Raw genomic sequence first — 17,709 nt, forward strand, 5'->3', positions numbered from 1 at the left:
CTTCTAGTCATCCCCCCTTTGTATTTTAACGCGCGATATTCCAACCAATCAGAACATGAATGGACCGCCAGAGAAGATATTCGCGAAATCCCGGCATCCAGTTCCGGTCAAGCCGTCGCCTTTGACGAACGTTCAATCATTTTTTTCCTGTAATCTCCAATTATTTTATTCTGTTAAATATGGAACTCAACTGGCTTCTGTGCAACAAATGTTTTGTTCACTTGAAAGAGGCGAAATCTCCATTCTCAATGACCCAATGTGGTCACTTGTTCTGCAGAAAATGCATCGCCAAAGGTGAGAAAATAATTTACCCATTATGTGGATGATAAAGAGAATTGGAGTAAAGGGATAACTGAAGTCTTTGTTTTTGTAGTTGGAGATCACTGTCCCATTTGCAATGCAAATGGCGTCGAATCTATATGTCTCACAACACCACTTCAGCCTATGATCGTCCCCATGTTTGAGGATATTCATAGTGTGGCAGAGAAATTGGTATTGGCTGCGAAATTCCAGAAGTATCAATTGAGTATTCTCACGCATCGTGAACAGGAGTTGGTAATTAGTATTTTTATCTGCAGCTTTTCCGGAAATACGTGGATTATTCGGTCGTAATTCCGCCATCTTGTTTTTTCTCTTACGAACGTTGAACGCCATTATTAGGGCCAAGTACTGGGATAGCAGACAATTTTTGTTGATTATTTCTATCGTAATAGCAAAGTCATATGACTGGGAGAGCAGACAATGAAAAAATTAATAATTCCACAGGCTAAAAAGTACTTGGCACTCAAGACTGCGTACTGGCAAGTTACCAAACAAATTGAGAAGGTGAATCAGGAGTACAACGCAGTGAAAAGAGACTGTGCTGACTTAATCGCTCAAAACAACGCTCGAGATCACGAATTTTACAAGGACTCAGCGAGAAATGCTCGAGTAACATTTTCTAGGCAGAATGCCATATTTGGGAAGAATCAGCCAGAGCCACACCACATGTAAGTCTTTATTCTATTATACCTCGACGAAAAACCACATTAAGGTTCTTGCTGGAAGCTCCGACCAGGCTTTCAGCTGTCTTTAATGTCTCTAGGGAATTTCTTCACATTTTAATTTTACTCGTGACACTTCAGGTTTCGTCCAGGATCTGGCAACGATTCTGAAGATTCAGATGTTTCAGGCTCTACTATTCGAGGATTGCATCCTCCAAGTGGACCTGAAGGTATATTCCGTGTACCAATAGTTCCGAGAGTCCCCAGATCCATTGCTTCCACTGCAAGTTCCAGACTCTCGACACCAATGTCACTTGATTATGATCAAAGTGGACGGGGTTATGGCAGTGATACAAGTGCTTACTTCAGACGTTGAAGTGAAGACTGAGAGAATTCAGGCAAATATTCAATTATCCCTTTCACTCACCTTTTCTCAGACATTTCCATTTCTTCTTATCATTTGATATTGATCAACAAGTATGTTGGTCGAGTTATAAATAATATCTAGTGAATAATAATTCCAGAATTATTTTTCACGTGATCAGTGTTTGTAGATTTTTTTTCCAATTACATAAATATCAAAGCGAGATATTTGAAGACCGAAGTATATAAAGAGATACAAAATCATTGAATTATTTTTTATTGCAGTATAAAAAAATCTGAGACAAGTAATACCAACAATTCCATACAAACATTTGTATTTCGTTTCATAATAAAAAAATACAGAATCCTACATGTACAATTATCCAACTATCGTATGACTAATTGTTACAAAAGAAGAAAAAATACAGACGGAAGACCGAACAATAAAACTTGTTGACAGAATTGTACATGAGTAGTGAATCAAACAGTAACCCGAGTATCATATTTCCGACCTCGTGAGGAAAAAACTCATCACCAAGACCAAAATAACCATGCGTTGAGAATAAAAAAAATACCCGAAATGAAGACAGAAACTTACAAATTAGTATATCATAAATAGTTTACAGTAATGCATGGGATAACTGATGACCTGTCACGATTGATTTTCATATTCTCTGTTTATATGTGTGATAGTTTCACCCATTTTGAGTTCTTAAATCACTTATAGACGAATCCCGGGGTTTCGCGATGCAACGAAGTTGAGGAGTTCTTCGCTGTCCTCGCAGACGAAGGGCTTCAAGTGGTGGCAGGCGACATCGTGCCATTTTATCCCGTCGTTGTAGAAGTTGTTGAGGATCGCCAGACACGATTCGTCGTTACCCTGAGTTGAGAATGGAAATTAGCGGAATTGGCAATGCTTCAGAGAATATTTGAGGTTTTTAAAAGATCATCTAATATTTCTATTGATCACACGTGTGAAAATATGTCACAGAAAGCCCTAAGGAATTCGATACAATATTTTATTGAATGTTTTTCGATCTTTCTACTAGGTTTGAAGAATGGAAAGTAGTAGATCATGATATACTGTCGAAATTCTTGGGTGTACATTAAGTTCCAAGTATTTCTATGCGATGAAAAATCTTATAAAATTGAACTGGCTACAGACAGAAGTTTTAAAACGCTTGGACTATCCATAAGTGAATGACCGAGTAATCAATAGTTTGCTACACAACTCATACTTTGATTTATACTCAGGGTAATTGGCATCATTACCAGCCATTTAAGCCGATTACTAAATCGTTTAAATAAGCCGGCAGAAGCTGTTGCCCGAGTCATGAATTATTACGACTTCTCTTACATAATTTTCCGGATTTTGCAACGGTCAGGTAGTAGATCTTTAACTTCTACTACGCAGGATAATAAGAATCGTCAAATGTTAGAATCGAATTACGTTCCGTTAGGGCGATTATTGCTGAAGAGGTGACCCGGATAATTGAATTATTCAAAGATATTCAAGTGGGCAGTTCTGAACTTCATATTGTACTTCGGAGAAATTCATGGGGACGACAATCTCGCGAGAACTTGCCACATTTTTCGTTGAAAATAAATAAATAAAATAGAGTTGAGCATACCTGGGCGGCTTCGCGATTATCAGGCTGTGCCTGTCCGTATCCTCCGGTGTTGCTCCAGTCCCCTGAGTTTCTTTGGGTAGTTGGGCCGATTTTCGCCCCAGATCCCGACCAGAACCATCCGTTGATGTTTTGGGGCAGGAGATCAGGCCTGTCGCACCCGTTGAAGTTACACTTGCGTCCAGAACTCCAGATGTACCTCACATTGCCTAGAGTAACCAAATTATCGGCCATTAATTCCAAGTTCTCATACTACGAGGAGAATTATCTTAGTAAAAACTTTGCTACCCTCTCTAGATTTCGAGATATTCATAAAAAATTAGTCAATAACACTGGTGGCTGAGCTAAACTCTATTCTATTCTTCTTCTATTTTTTTCTCAGCGTAACATAAAAAATAGATAGATTTTATTCCATTCTTTACAAGCAAATTCGCTAGATTTTTCAATGAAATTCTTTCCTGCTTCCCAGAATTTCATAACCGTCATTCAAGCAATCACCACCATCTCTTACACGAAATAATTACAGCCACCGACAATGTAGTCATATCACATTACAAGAGCTAATCTCAAAATCGACAAATTGAGAAGAAAATCATGTGTAATTATCGCGGGACGTTTTCTTCGTTCGTTGAACAAGTGAATCGTTATTTCCGAGGACGCGACCATGCGAAAGGGGACATTGCTCTACCCTTTCCTTTTTCTGTCATAGTGTCATAAAAAAATCGTGTCGAGGGAAAATCATAACTCCAGAGAAATTCCCCTGTCATTTCTTTTTCATTCATTATTTTATTAATTGTCATCTTTCAGTGGGAGGACTGAGACAATTACACGAACCACTGTTCCAGAGAAAGAAATCAGGAGTCATTTCGCTCATTTCATTTCATGTTCGAAGGTTTCTTTTTCAACAAAATCGTCTTTTATCGTTTCGTACTCTTCTATTTTACAGTAAAAAGTTTCTCCGTCTCCCTCAATTTTTTTTTCGTGCACGGAACGTTGCAGAGCAGCTCGATATTGAATTGCAGATGTGAAGAGTGAAAGTTCCCGAAAGATTTAAACAAACGTTAATTATTTATTATTCATTACCTCTAGCGATTCTCTGCTTTATGAATTCGTTCTCCTGCGGTGTTTCCATTGACACAGCATCCATACAATGACGACGACAGATATTACGTGCGTCCAACCAGTCCACCTCTAGATTTCTGGTGGGTTGATGCTCCCAACTGAAGAAGTACGAGTGTGCAACACCTCTAGCATCTCTGTACGAGGCATGACGAACACCTAGAGTTTAACAGGAGAGTCAGCGAGCCATAAATCCTCGTAATTTCTTAACGAGATTCTTTTTGTCGATGTGATTAATGAAATTTAACGTGTCAAGTGTACGCGGGGGAATCGGGCAACTTTCACGTGGTTTAATTGATGGAGGAGTGATAGCGAATTTACGAGTTGTGGGAAATGTATTTAATATCGTGAGTGTAATCTCTCGGGATGCGCGACCTTTGATGCCTTTGATAAATACTATTGAGGGGTAATTGAACGAAGCTTTGTGAAGGAAATGTGAAATTTATTTCACATGGCTTTCCTTCTTGAATGAATACGTCGTTACATTGAGAAAATGATTGATTGAAATCGTTAGTTTGGTTGAGTAGTCGCGCACAATTAAGTTAAAGTAATTTAATTTTTTTTTTTTTGAATGAGAAAGAAGTGTAAAATTGTCGCTCATTAAAACTTGTGTACAAAATGGAAAATTAATTGTTTTTAATAGAAAAAGAATTATTATAATGTTGAAAAAATCGTGTGTGGACTTTCCATTGAAAAATACCTTAATTACTTAGCGAAATTATGCTTTTAGCTCAATTAAACTCACGATTTGCGCAGCTCCTCGGATCAGGCAGCGCCAATCTCCTCTGTGCTGTCACAGCAACAATTCCAAAGATTAAAAGGCATAAAATCGACTTCATGTTACACCTCTTGAATGACCTGAAATCCATAAAATCAATTTCAAGAAAATGGAGAGCGAAAAAAAAATATTATCAAAAGTAGAGCATTCATTTCACATTCAACCATCGTTTCGGCCACCCCACTTGGCAAAAAAAATGCGAATGTATCTCTCTGTCTCTCTCAGTTTGATGAATTGGAAAGTCTCGGTCAATTTGACGACCTTGTCGATCCAAGCGCGACCAGATCGACACCGATAATCGATTGCTATCAAAAAAATTGACTCGCGCCTGGGAAAATGGTTTCCAATGAGTTTTTTTCAAGGGGCAGTGAACTTCACGATTCATTAGGTACGATGACAACTTTTACTTTCTCCGGAACATTCAGTTCTGCGACTCATCCCGGTGTATGAAATTATAATCTTGCGAATGCTCAGTGATTGGAATTTGATTGGGGGCCAGCGACAATTTCTAGTGAAAGCGACAGGAATGGGGAACGCGATATGCAATAAAATTTGTATGCGCGAGAGGGATGACATTTAGGGGATTTTTTAATGTCAATTGCAATTTTTTTTTTCATTAAAAAATGCTGAACTTTATTTAAAGAGGATAATGTATGGAAACGAGTGGAAAACCGGTGATTGTAAAATGCCTAGACACTCTCAGTGAAAATTATAGTCAATTTCCACCGAAATGTTCGTCACAATTCATTTTAAAAAACTTTTAATACTTTTCTATAAATGGGAATCTGTCTCACTGGAATGCAATTTTAGCTGATTTTTTTGCCCCAGCGAATATGTCGTTCCCTTAATTTTTACAGATAAATCGTAATTGTGCAAGTCAGACTCATTGAGTAGTCACGTGTTACATTGCGCCAGTAGTCATTTGTACCTGCACCCATTGTTGTTGGCTATCATCAGAAATCAGGGGTTTCTAACGGGTAATGGAAGCCAGCTTAGTTTTCCTGGATTCAGACTAAGACAATGCCGTTTCTGAACCCGACGGCTCGACCATATGGCCCAGTTCACGTGCCTCAATCGACCTGCCCTCCTTATCACTCAGACATTTTTTTTTTCCAGAAAAATTCCGCCCGCGGAGAATTCCCGATAGAAATTATTTCTGGGGAATTCAAGTGGAGCACTCAACTAGTAATACGTTATATAAAATTGATTATCAGACTGAGACAAATTACTAGCGTTATAACTCCAATGCCCACTAAATCCATCAAAATACCTTTAATTAAATCGTCAACGTCTGGTACTTGTGGATCAACTGGTGTTTTTTCTATTTTCCTTTCTAGTTATTTCAGACGGCGGATATGACTGGGTATTATGGGTCATTATTGATTGACTAATTTATATTTCACGGGAGAAATCTGTGGACATATTTAAGAGAAAAATATTTTGGAAACGAGGTGAGTGACTATTATCTTCTGTAATATATATTTTTTAATCATGAACATTTACTCTGTTTAAAACAGGATCTCCGCAATTACATCAGCATCCGTTGTCTTTGTCAACCAAATGTCGCCATTCATCTCAAGGACAACTTCATTTGAACAAAGAAAACAAAAAGCCTAGACATTAACATTTTCGTTTCTTCATGAAAAAAACAACACACGCTCCACTCACGTATCACAAGTGCAATCTCTACTGCCACCCCGTTCGAAAGGTACCTCGTGACTCTTTCGCAATTCTCAAGCATGAAAAAAAAAACTATTTTCTACCAAATACAGGATAGCGCTTGAATCATCTCGAAATAACCCTCGCGGGTACCTCTGCGCTAGTAGAATTAATCTGTAGACCGTTAACACGAATATTTGAGTGACATACATATCAGAGATTACAAAATCGAATATGAGGATGGAAGTGCTCGCCTCCCGACGAGAAAATGAAGAAATTAACGCAATTATTCATCAGCTGATGCAATACGAACCCAGGATTTTGTTACATATCAGAGGACAAAGTGATTCTTCTATTTCAAATTGCCAGGCAATCCTTTCTTATGAATATTCATTAGGACTATCAGCAGAACATTAACGCTAAAAATGCAGAAAAGAGGATTAACTTTCGTTCACTCTCTCCTCGTGAAAATAACGAAGCGTTCTCGTCTCAACTCTAATTAATAAAAAAAATTAGCTGAGATAGCGGAGTTGAAGCCGAGATATTTCATAAACTCCAGATATAATCTGTGAACGGTAATTTGTTGACAATCTTTCCCTCAATTTAATTCTAAATTACCCAGCTACCATCATCGAATGCAATAAAACGTTGCCGTGATGTCGAGATAATCCTCGATGCATCCAATAATGAACTTCTAAATTGTCACGATAAATCACTCTGATCCGCGAGGAGAAAGGGAGAGGTTTACCGAGTGATTGACGCAACCGAACTGATCACGAGGAATCGTTGTTGTTGTTTATTTTTAAATGGAGAGCTCAATGGGTGCGTATGTACCACTCGATGCACGGTATTGTAGCCATCGGGGTTTCATGGGAGAAAGTTTGCACTCGATGTTGCATAACACCGAATTATTATATCGTCGCAATGAAAAATGAACAAATTGCCGGGTCGAGGTGGTGCTGGATTAAATGAAAATTACTGAATCGAATTGACGGGACAGGCGGGTGAAAAATTACTTTAAATTTGGAAGGAAAAGTCGTAGAAGTTGTTGTTCAATTTTACTGTATGTCCCGATTATTGAAACAGGAAAGTATTAGGAAGTTTCGAAGTATTGATTTCGATAATGTTGCTTTAATTTTTTTGTTCACTTGGCATGTGTGTCGCGTTGGAGATGAGGGGCCCAGACGCATGAGGGCCCCAGTGACCCGATCACCGGCGAGCGGGGCCACTCCAACCAAGGCAGTAAGGAATGCACGACCGCGACGACCAACCGTTTGAGGAATCTAACACGTAGACTGCTGAACTATGATGAGCAAAATTGGTGAGGGAAATAATTCTGTAATATACAATTCTGTAATAATAGACAGGAAATGTGTGTTAGCATTACAAACTTGAACGAATATATGTAGACAATATCTTCAAGTTCATCATGACCAGAATTTTACGTTTAGAAAGTTGTTTATTCTGATGGAAACAATAGTTTAATGGAAATTTATCGGCTTGTGATCTGATACATAATATACAATGGAGATATTCAAATTCATGGACCCTTTCAAAAATTTTCAATTGCAATATCCGGTAATTTTGTTAGATTTTTTATATCAATCAACAATTTCACCGGAAATTCAGGAAATTTCGTCACTGACCGTCACGATTTGATAAAAAAAATTGTGGAAATTCTACATCTGAGAGAAAAAATCTAGCATCGAGTAAAAACGCTTTTTGAACCGGACCAATTTTATGTAATTCGATTTTTTATTTACTTTAAATGTCTCGAATTTGGGGCCAAATTTTCTTTTTAAAATTGATGCCTAAAAAAGATCAACTCGATGGTGAAGAATTTGAGAAGAGTTGAAAGTTATTCATTACCCAGTAGTGAAGGATAACAATCCATCAATAAGTTGAAAAAAAACAAAAGGAAGGCAATGAAATTCCGGGCAATTATCGTATATCACGAGACTTTTTTGGTCTCCAACGAAATTATGAATAACATGTCATTCTTTGACATTTGGTACTCAGGTCCGCCGTTACTCATTCATCAGTGACACGTGAAAGATCGAATTGTTAGTTTTTATCGCTTCATTACCGGATTTCATTAGAAGTTCAAAATAGAGGGCTGGCTCTCACAATATAAGAGTAAATTTTCTCCTCATTATCGTTCATCAATGCATTTACACTGATGAGATGATTACCGGGGCTTCATATTATTAACAAATCGAAAATTTTATATCTATATTTCCCAATAAGAATGTGCCTCTCATTGGGGAACAGAGAAACCCCTTTCCGAAAAATCAAACATGAATATTCAGTGCTCAGTGAATAATTATTTGTTCTATTAATCAGTGAATTTGGGTGAAACCCCGAGCATGACTTGTCTTGAATTTCGAATATCTCCATCGAAACATTCAGTGGAAAATTTTTCAACGGTGACGAGCAGTGAATAGAGTTGCTTTCTGAATGTAAAAAAAATCAGATGTATCAGTGAATCACCGAATTTCCTCCTTCTTCCCTAGATTTCCCATTCCTCGATCCAACGGTAAATACTGCCGCATTGATTCTCATCACAAATGACACCGAAAGAATTGATAATCATCTACACTAGTAGAAAATTTTTACATCAAATTCCCGTTGAGAATTCTTGAAATATTTAACAAGTCGTTTACAGGAAATTTCAGTCGATGAAGTGAGAGAAAAATCGAAAATAATTTGTATTCAATATAACACTCGATGTTCTCAATGATTTCGACAATTCAAGCGTCTATCGAAGCTTCTACATTGGCTAAAAATCCGACCAAACTATTTTCTCCAAAGTTTTAACATAAAAATAAAACAATCCCAATGACCACTTGTGTATCGTTCACTCCCACTTTACAACGATCCCTTCATGAAAAAAAAAATTACAATAATTTCTTGCGTGCAGATGCCAGAGGCCGGGTATTCCCGAAATTCACATCCCGTTACACCCAATCAAGAGTGAGAGAAAGAATAAAAACCAACAAAAAAATTCTCGATCTTCAAATGCGCCAGAACAGCGGGGGTCAAGAAAAAAAAATCTCAAGTTCGTGCGGATGACAGAAATATTCGTCACTCGCACTAGCAGCAGTCACAACTAAAGCGGACACAAATGCGTGAATTGTGCCAGATTTCTTATAGAAGCCGGGTGCGTACGCCCTATTGACAATACCATTTGAGAAAATGAACGCGCGACGAAACGAGTCTCGTTGCTGCCTGTGGTGTTTTAACGCGGCCCGCAATGTGCCACGGGGTAACCGTTACGTGGCCGGCTTTGCCACTGTTTTGTGAAGAACTCAAAGCACATTACAAGATCTGAATTCACGGTTTTTTATCTTCAATCTAATGCTCTTATTTCGCGATAATTTTTTTACTTTCTTTGGTTTTTTTACGAAATTAAATTTTTAGTAGTTTATTTATTACCCTTTTGCGAGTCATTCAGAGGCTTCCGCTTTAGTCTTTTAAGATCAATTACAGAACATAGTTTATTAACTACAAAATGCTAGTCTAATATAGTCTAATGTAGAAAAAATCCAGTGCAGAAAAAAATATGCGAATGAGAATGAGAGAGAAATGAAATTAAAATAGTAAATTTCATAATAGGAGGCTTTCATTCATCTCTTTCTTTATTCTTTTTTATTATTCGTCTCAACTTCATTCATTTCTATGATGAAATAGATTTTTCTGGGTACTAAAAAAGTCAGTGACTCGAGCGAAGCTTTTTAATCTTGACACATTGAGATAATTTGGACTATTTTTTATAGTGTTGTTGACTTTGCGGAAGAAAGTCATTATACTTGATGATTCAACGGGATTTTAACAGCATTCGAAAATGATAAACGGACTGAGGCGTTCAGAATTGCCAAATTTATTACAATATTTAATTGAAAGCTGTAGTAAAATTGGACTTTTTTTTTGTAATTGTAATAACAACAAAAAAAGTGAAACCAGAATTTATTATTTTGTGGCTTGCGAAATTGAGGAAGTGAATGAGCGATAAAAATATCCAAAAAGCGAATGCAAACTAACGATAGCTCAGAAATATTTTCTCTCCCGCATGTGGAGAGTCATTTGCAGATATTAAAATAATTACTCGTGAGAACAATGCACCTGTAACGTCTTATGCAATTCACAGTCAATGACATTTTATTCACCCAGACGAATCCAAAGTCGATGACCGTTCGGTATTAATTTATGTGAGCGTTATATCAATCCCAAATGATTCCAAAGATGTTTTTTATCAAATCAAAAAAAAATGGTCAAATTATTTTTTTTTTTTTGTACAGTTTGGTCGAGACTGACGATCGAAATTTTATTGGTATCGTGGACTCACCGAAGACGATAAAAATCAGATGCACCGGTGACTTCCAAACGAACAAGTGCGAGACGATGACGTTGGGACCTTACGATTCTGAATTACAAAGAAGGAATGAACTGTCGGGCGATGGTGATGAGCCAGTATATAGTCGGCCCACATTCCCTGGTGCTACGAGTAACCTAAATTGCTCCCACCAGGGCAACATCATCTTCATGGGGCACTGTTGGGGGGCATTTACTGCCTCTCGAGTCTGCCCCACCTGCTGATTTTTTTTCTTTTCGATTATTTCTTTTCTTGATCGCTCATTTGGTAGGTTTGGTCAGCCACGGACGCACCGGATGATTATTGACCACGAGCCTCTCACCTCGGACTGACATCACTCAGCTTCCTGGATTTCATGACTTCTTTTTTATTTTACGGTTTTTTTCCTGCTCGCCGAGTTAACGTTTTGCAATGATATGGCCGGTCATGTGGTCTCATTCTTTGGGGGAACAGAGCATCGGACAAGATGTACCCTTGAACTCGACTCCAATCCTTTCATTCAAACAGTAACGATTTTTATGGGTATTTTTTTTAGCGGCAAGGATTTTCGGGCGAATAATTGCGGAAGATTCTCCACCGACCTCGAGGAGGTAATGATCACTCATGAAATTTGGTGTACAGGTCAGGACATTTTATAGAAACTCATAAGATCTCGGGAAATTCGGATGAATTGTCTTTCCTGCCGGTGCTATGGTCTAATCCTCGAAATAAATAATAAATTCGACATAAATAAATTTGATAGTTTGATTCTCGGAGGAATACAACGAATTCTGTCATTTGACAATTTCAAATACATATTAATACTCGGTTTTATCTAAACCTACAAGAAGTGAAGAAAGTGAAGAAAGTGCAACGGGCGTATAATCTTTATTTTTTTTACACGAGTCTTTCACTCTGGCATTTTTTAATTTTTATGAATAATCTTCATTTCAATGTCTTCGTTATTTTATTTGTCTGAGAAATCGAAAGAAAAAATACTTTCAATAATTTTAATCACATTCATCAGTCGAAACTGAAATGAAAGAATAGAAATCAAGAGTTTTTCACGTAATATCATATCGAATAGTGAGAGGAAACTCGATAAATTTAGCAAGAACGAGGAATCATCACAGAAATAGCGGAATTATGATAATTTTTGGCGACCGCGTGATAATATTTGATTTCTACGAATTTGCATTCCCGTGAATTCCTATATTGACCATTTTTTGTTTAAAAAAACGCACCAAAAAAGGCAGCAGATTTTTTTCTATAGCATAACAGGCCAAAAATTAATGGAAGATCGATAAATTATGTAGAATTTTGTTGGAATTTTTTTAGCTGTCGGATTTTCGCAGAATCATCAAAAATTAAGTAGAATTTTTCATCGCAAGCTCTGATTTTCTCACTGAAAATTTTCTTTCGAATTTACGTAATCAAAAAGTACATAAGCGATAATAAAAAATACTAGCGATAAGGAATAACCAACAGGCTATAGGCGCATCAGCTGATGAAGTGACACATAACCACACATAACCTTTTTCCTCCCCAAACAACGGGACAGCATCAAGTGTCAACTTGTTCTCCAAACTACTTCGACAATCAACAGAGCGAAAATGGTATGAAATAAATCATTCGGTTCAATTTCTCACACGATATTTTACGTTATTGTTTTTGTTATAAAGCATGGCCGTGTCAAAGTCCGCACAACAGCTGAACAGGAGGCGATAAAAAAGGTGGAAAGAGCCAAGAAAGTTGGACAATATAAAGCTGCCATCAATTTAGTCATTCAGAAGGTTTGTTGATATTCATAAAGAAGTGAAGAAATTAGTTGACAATTTACTGTAATCGTTCTGTGTCTGTAATGAGTAGAGAAAAGAGAAAGTGTACGACGATGAGCTCCTCCTGGTCAGTGAGAAAATGGTACTGCAAAATCCGGATATCAATTCGGTCTGGAATATCAGGAGAGAAGCTTTTGAACATCGACAATGGTGAGTTGAACACAGAATCTCTCGTTGTTTTTTTCTTTCCAATAGAAGCATTATTTTTTATTAATTTTCAACGCAGTCTATTGCAAGTTCTTGCGGGGCGATTATTCACTTTAATCATTTCCCTGATAAATTATTGAATTTAGAATAATTAATGATAGAAATTGAACGAAATTTCTGAAAGAAATCACATGCTTTTGGTATTAATTTTGTTTTCAAAGAATTCTCTCCCACTTTCGACTTTTAATCTCATGAGAGAACCGAAATAAATCAACTCTGAATAACGGAATATGAATTGATAATAAAATGCCTTCCATTAGCTTCACGAATGGAATTTCGATAATTTACAGGAGCCAAGAAGAATACGTAGGGCGTCTCAAAGCAGAGTTGACCCTAACTGAAAACTGCCTGCGCGAGAATCCGAAGTCCTACAGTGTGTGGCATCACCGATGCTGGGTAATCGATCATCTGCCAGAGCCAGACTGGAAAACAGAATTGTCTCTCTGCGCTAAATGTCTCAACCTGGACGAGCGAAATTGTAAGTGGTCGCGTTTCATTCGTTTGTTTGATAATTTCTCATGTCTTTTTTTTTGCAGTTCACTGTTGGGATTACAGACAACACCTAGTGAAGAAAGCTGGCATTTCCGATGCTGAAGAGTTCGAATTCTCGACAACGAAAATTTATAACAATTTTTCTAATTATTCCTCGTGGCATTATCGAAGCAAAATCCTCTCGAAAATGTTTCCTGATCCATCTGGAGAGTTACCGATTGTAGCGGACAAACATAAAGAAGGTAAATTAATATATTTGTACCGAGAATGCCTACGAAATTTCTTCGATAGAAAAAATTACGAGTTTGTATAAGCGATGGCATGTTATTCTCTCAGAGTTGGATTTAGTGATGAATGCGACATTCACTGATCCCAACGACTCCAGTGCTTGGTTCTACCAACGTTGGCTCCTGGACTATTCAAAACCTCAGCCAAATGCCTTATGGCGAGTGAAAATAACGGCAAGCAGAGGAATAATCATCTTCCACGGGGAGACATTCCTGAAACCCGCGGATATCCTCTTGACCAAAGACGCCAATGAAGTAGAGACCACCTGGTCCTCCTACAACGACGAGAAATTCTCGAAAATCTGGACCACAACATTCCCTGAGCCACTGGACCTTTCTTGCTTAGCCATTTCAATAAAATACGAGAATGAGGAGTACAATCTTGTCAAGTCTGATGACATCTGGTTCTACAAATCGTCCCACTCACCCATAAATAAGCACAACAAGGCCCAGTTGAAGGAGCAGATGGAAAACTACAAACAGCTGAATGAAATGGAGCCGAATAATAAATGGGCTGTTCTCACTGGGATTTTCCTGATGAAGAGTTACGATCCCGTGGGGTATCATGAGAAGATTTTGGAGGATCTACGTGCCTTAATTAAAATCGACAGTCTCAGGGCGAATTATTATTCTGATATGAGTGAGTATTTGGGAGCTGGGAATTTGTTTTTAATTGTTTATTACATATGAATAAATGTACGACATTCATTCCGCAGGAAGTAAATGCATCATGGATTATGAACTTCATAATCTCTGGAAAAACGAAAGCGATACGGGGATAAATTCCACAATAGACTTGTCAAATCGAGAGCTGACGATTCTCTACAACGAACAGTATTTTAGTCTCTTTGAGGAGGTGAACCTGGGGGCCAATCAACTGGGTAATTCGCTGCATCGTCTTGGAGCTCTGCAGGAGTGCAAAAAATTGTCGTTATCCAGCAACAGTTTGACTAGTCTCAAGAGCTTTCCGACGCTAAGCAGTCTGGAAGTTCTATCTTTGCGAAACAATGAACTGACGAGTTTAGACGAAATTTCTGATTTAATTAAGAGACATAAACTGATTAAAATCGACCTGCGGGACAATCCACTTTGGGAGGATTCTGTCATTACCGCTGAACTTGCGAAGAATAATCCAGGTATCGAATTTGTTACTGACTGTTTTTCATAATGTGAATGTACAGTGATTAATCAAAATTTTTCAGATTAAAATTCATTGCAATTAAATGAGCTTTTATTGACTAGAGGGATTTTTATATAATTTCTCATTTTTTACTATCAATCCACTGGTTCCCATACAACTACCTGAGGAATCGCGTTACCTATAAACCCTTGACCCTCAATCATTCGCCAAACGTCGAAGCACCCCTTTGCGTATTTTCCCTGAATTATTATACGCCATTGTATCGATAAACTTGACACCCCCTCGGAGTCTCATGTGATCCGGCAGATGTTGCTCTACCCAATCCTCGATTTCCTTCTCCGTAATCTGAACACGGGGCTTCTTGACAACGAAAGCCATCGGCTGTTCAACGTCTTCGTCATGTAGCTTAGAGACAACAGCAACTTCCAGAACAGCAGGATGCTTCAGTATGCAGTTCTCCACGACACCAGCAGGAACATCGCCAACACGAAATCTGATGATTTCCTTGATCCTATCGACGATGAAGAATTCTCCATTCTCGTCGTAAAATGCCAGATCACCGGTGTGATGCCAACCGTCTGCGTCCAGGGTTATCTCCGATGCTGTGGGATTCTTGTGATAAACGATCGACAGGCGCGGAGTTCTAGCGCACAATTCTCCTGATTGATTGGGACACATCACAGTCTCATTCTTCGAATTTACCAGCTTAATTTCGATGTTCTCTACGGGTATACCACAGGAGGGGCACTTGTGGTCTCTCAGGGCATACGTAACCGCGCCGAATTCCGTTAAACCTGTAGAGCATGTTCATGGGGGATTTTGCAATGCATTGAGGATGCTCCGCACCCTTCATTGGATATATTATAATTGGAGTAATTAATATTACCGTACGACTGCGACAGCCATGCTCGAGGGAATATGGCGTGCAAATTTTTTTCTATTTCCGGTCTGATGTAGGAGCCGCAATACCTGATGAACTTCAACGAAGATAAGTCAAAATCTTCCGGGTTCGGTAATCGAGATAGTATATTTATGTGCTCCACTCCAAGCATCGCCCAATCGATCTTCAACATCAAATTGTGCGTATTAAAAGAAAAGAAATTAATCGGAAATTGTGGGGCATATCGGTAAATCTCGATTTATTAACAACCACTTCATCATCGAGCTAACTGACGCGCCATCTCATCACACCAGAGAAATCAACACTCAGATTAATATCTAGGCAAAAGAATCCAGCGATACCTTGTACTTCTCGATGACTCTGCAAAAGTCCGGTATATCCGTGAATCTGTGGATGACGTAGGTGGACCGATTGATTATTGAACTCAGAACTGTTATGATGATAACAGTCCAAGCGCTTTCAATGCACCAGGTGCCCACTCTTCCATGGAGTTCGTCCCTGGGTAACCAGTTTAGGTCCCTCTCCAGGTGTCTATAGCTGTACCGAAACACCTTGGGATATCCAGTTGTTCCTGATGTGAACATCAGCATGGCGGTTTCCTCCGGGATACGAATGTCAACGGCTTCGAAATTCTCAACTTCCGGTGGCGTCTGCTCGGGGAGGATCTCTTCAAATGATGCTAGTTCCGGTAGAGCTCCGAAGACTATCACCTCAACTTTTTTATTGATGATGTCCTCGTGCTGGTGCATCATCTCCGCTAGATCTTCGTCGGCGAAGATGATCGTTGGGTTTATCATATTCATGAAGTGAGATATCAGACCTGGGAATGTTCGAAGTTAATGAACAATAGATATTTCATAGGTGACCTTCGGGAGAACCTAATCTTCGTCTGTCACCGAGGGGGATTCCCCCCTTTCATTCGTATAGGTACCCATCGAAACACAAATACACAGTGACAAATAGGCAGTAAATTTACATACAAAAATCAGGAATATTGCTATTACCATTGTTTATCCAGTCGAATGGATATGGATTCAACACACAACCAATATATAAACTGGCCAGGAGAGGAATCACCGTGTTTTGATGATTGTTAGCAGCAACTGCAATCGTATCACCGGGTCCAATGCCCCGTTTCCGGAGCCATAGAGCACAGCGGATGCTTCTGTCCATCATAGCTGCGAAAGTATCCTCTTCTCCGGTTGAAGAATCAATCTAGCTCGCATTCATTAAGCACATAATTAACCAGGGCTGTTGAATATTAAATAATTAACCAAAAGCAAAGTCCAAATCAATAAATTGGAACATAAATAATTCACGGTCTGAGCTAGAGATTGTGTTTTTTCTTTTAATTACTGCAAATTCAGTATTAATCTCAACATACTTGTCCCACAAAGTTTGGTGCATCCTTCAGACTTTTCAACAACCTCTTCCCGATTTGCAAATTGTCCTCTGCATACGTCTTGATCGGCCCCTTCCAAATACCATCTTCAAATTTTATATGCGGATATTTCTAAATCACAAGAACCTCATTACAAATTACCAAATAGATAAAATTGTATTCTCTCAGTTGGATTAAATTTACCTTTGACACAGCCCTCATTATACCTTCGGATACGGCAATACCTGACGCGTCCAGCTCCAGACATAGAATACCTGGGGTGTGCACAATAGTCTCTCCTATCTTTTCTGCTGTGGACTTTTTGAACTTCGGGAAGAGACAGTCTCTGATAAACAAGGAAGATGTCTTCTATAATGGCGTATCTCATTTTCACTCGAAACGTGAGACTTAATTGCAACAGTGGGGGTAGAACGGGTGGTGGTAATTGAGGAATCTGGTCCACGGGGAGAGGTGGGGTGCTCTTCCCTTGACCCTAGTTCCAGGTCCGAGTCTCAAATTCACTAAACCGTTATTTTTCCGCGATCGATTAATTGAGTGTCGATTATCGCAGAAGTGGATTG

At 38.6% G+C, this 17,709-nt stretch overlaps 4 protein-coding genes across 5 annotated transcripts; 2 read left to right on the top strand and 2 right to left on the bottom strand.

Annotated features, from left to right (window-relative positions):
- The first annotated feature begins 19 nt into the window (after window positions 1-19).
- Window positions 20-1,545, top strand: LOC135166279 (zip homologous protein 2-like). Its single transcript, XM_064128393.1, has 4 exons — window positions 20-294; window positions 374-555; window positions 766-989; window positions 1,125-1,545. The coding sequence occupies exons 1-4, from the start codon at window positions 180-182 to the stop codon at window positions 1,357-1,359; spliced, it is 756 nt and encodes a 251-aa protein (XP_063984463.1). The 5' UTR covers window positions 20-179; the 3' UTR covers window positions 1,360-1,545.
- Window positions 1,546-1,664: 119 nt separating this feature from the next.
- Window positions 1,665-11,027, bottom strand: LOC135166280 (uncharacterized). The gene is made up of 5 exons (XM_064128394.1): window positions 10,876-11,027; window positions 4,839-4,951; window positions 4,058-4,252; window positions 2,978-3,183; window positions 1,665-2,226 (listed from the first exon to the last, which is right to left on the bottom strand). Exons 2-5 carry the CDS (start codon window positions 4,930-4,932, stop codon window positions 2,068-2,070), a joined length of 654 nt encoding a protein of 217 aa, XP_063984464.1. The 5' UTR covers window positions 4,933-4,951; window positions 10,876-11,027; the 3' UTR covers window positions 1,665-2,067.
- Window positions 11,028-12,358: 1,331 nt separating this feature from the next.
- LOC135166273 (geranylgeranyl transferase type-2 subunit alpha) lies at window positions 12,359-14,944 on the top strand. Of its 2 annotated transcripts, none has more exons than XM_064128387.1 (7): window positions 12,359-12,497; window positions 12,564-12,674; window positions 12,751-12,869; window positions 13,217-13,404; window positions 13,463-13,660; window positions 13,755-14,345; window positions 14,422-14,944. In XM_064128387.1, the coding sequence occupies exons 1-7, from the start codon at window positions 12,495-12,497 to the stop codon at window positions 14,871-14,873; spliced, it is 1,662 nt and encodes a 553-aa protein (XP_063984457.1). In that variant the 5' UTR covers window positions 12,359-12,494; the 3' UTR covers window positions 14,874-14,944. The 2 variants fall into 2 exon arrangements, with proteins under 2 accessions (XP_063984457.1, XP_063984456.1); XM_064128386.1 differs by having other exon boundaries at window positions 12,370-12,497; window positions 13,187-13,404.
- Window positions 14,915-17,608, bottom strand: LOC135166275 (uncharacterized). Its single transcript, XM_064128389.1, has 6 exons — window positions 17,333-17,608; window positions 17,132-17,260; window positions 16,752-16,962; window positions 16,089-16,567; window positions 15,733-15,910; window positions 14,915-15,640 (listed from the first exon to the last, which is right to left on the bottom strand). The coding sequence occupies exons 1-6, from the start codon at window positions 17,348-17,350 to the stop codon at window positions 15,042-15,044; spliced, it is 1,614 nt and encodes a 537-aa protein (XP_063984459.1). The 5' UTR covers window positions 17,351-17,608; the 3' UTR covers window positions 14,915-15,041.
- Window positions 17,609-17,709: the final 101 nt, after the last annotated feature.

This window comes from Diachasmimorpha longicaudata, chromosome 9 (assembly GCF_034640455.1).
Source record: "Diachasmimorpha longicaudata isolate KC_UGA_2023 chromosome 9, iyDiaLong2, whole genome shotgun sequence".
Taxonomy (NCBI): Eukaryota; Metazoa; Arthropoda; class Insecta; order Hymenoptera; family Braconidae; genus Diachasmimorpha; species Diachasmimorpha longicaudata.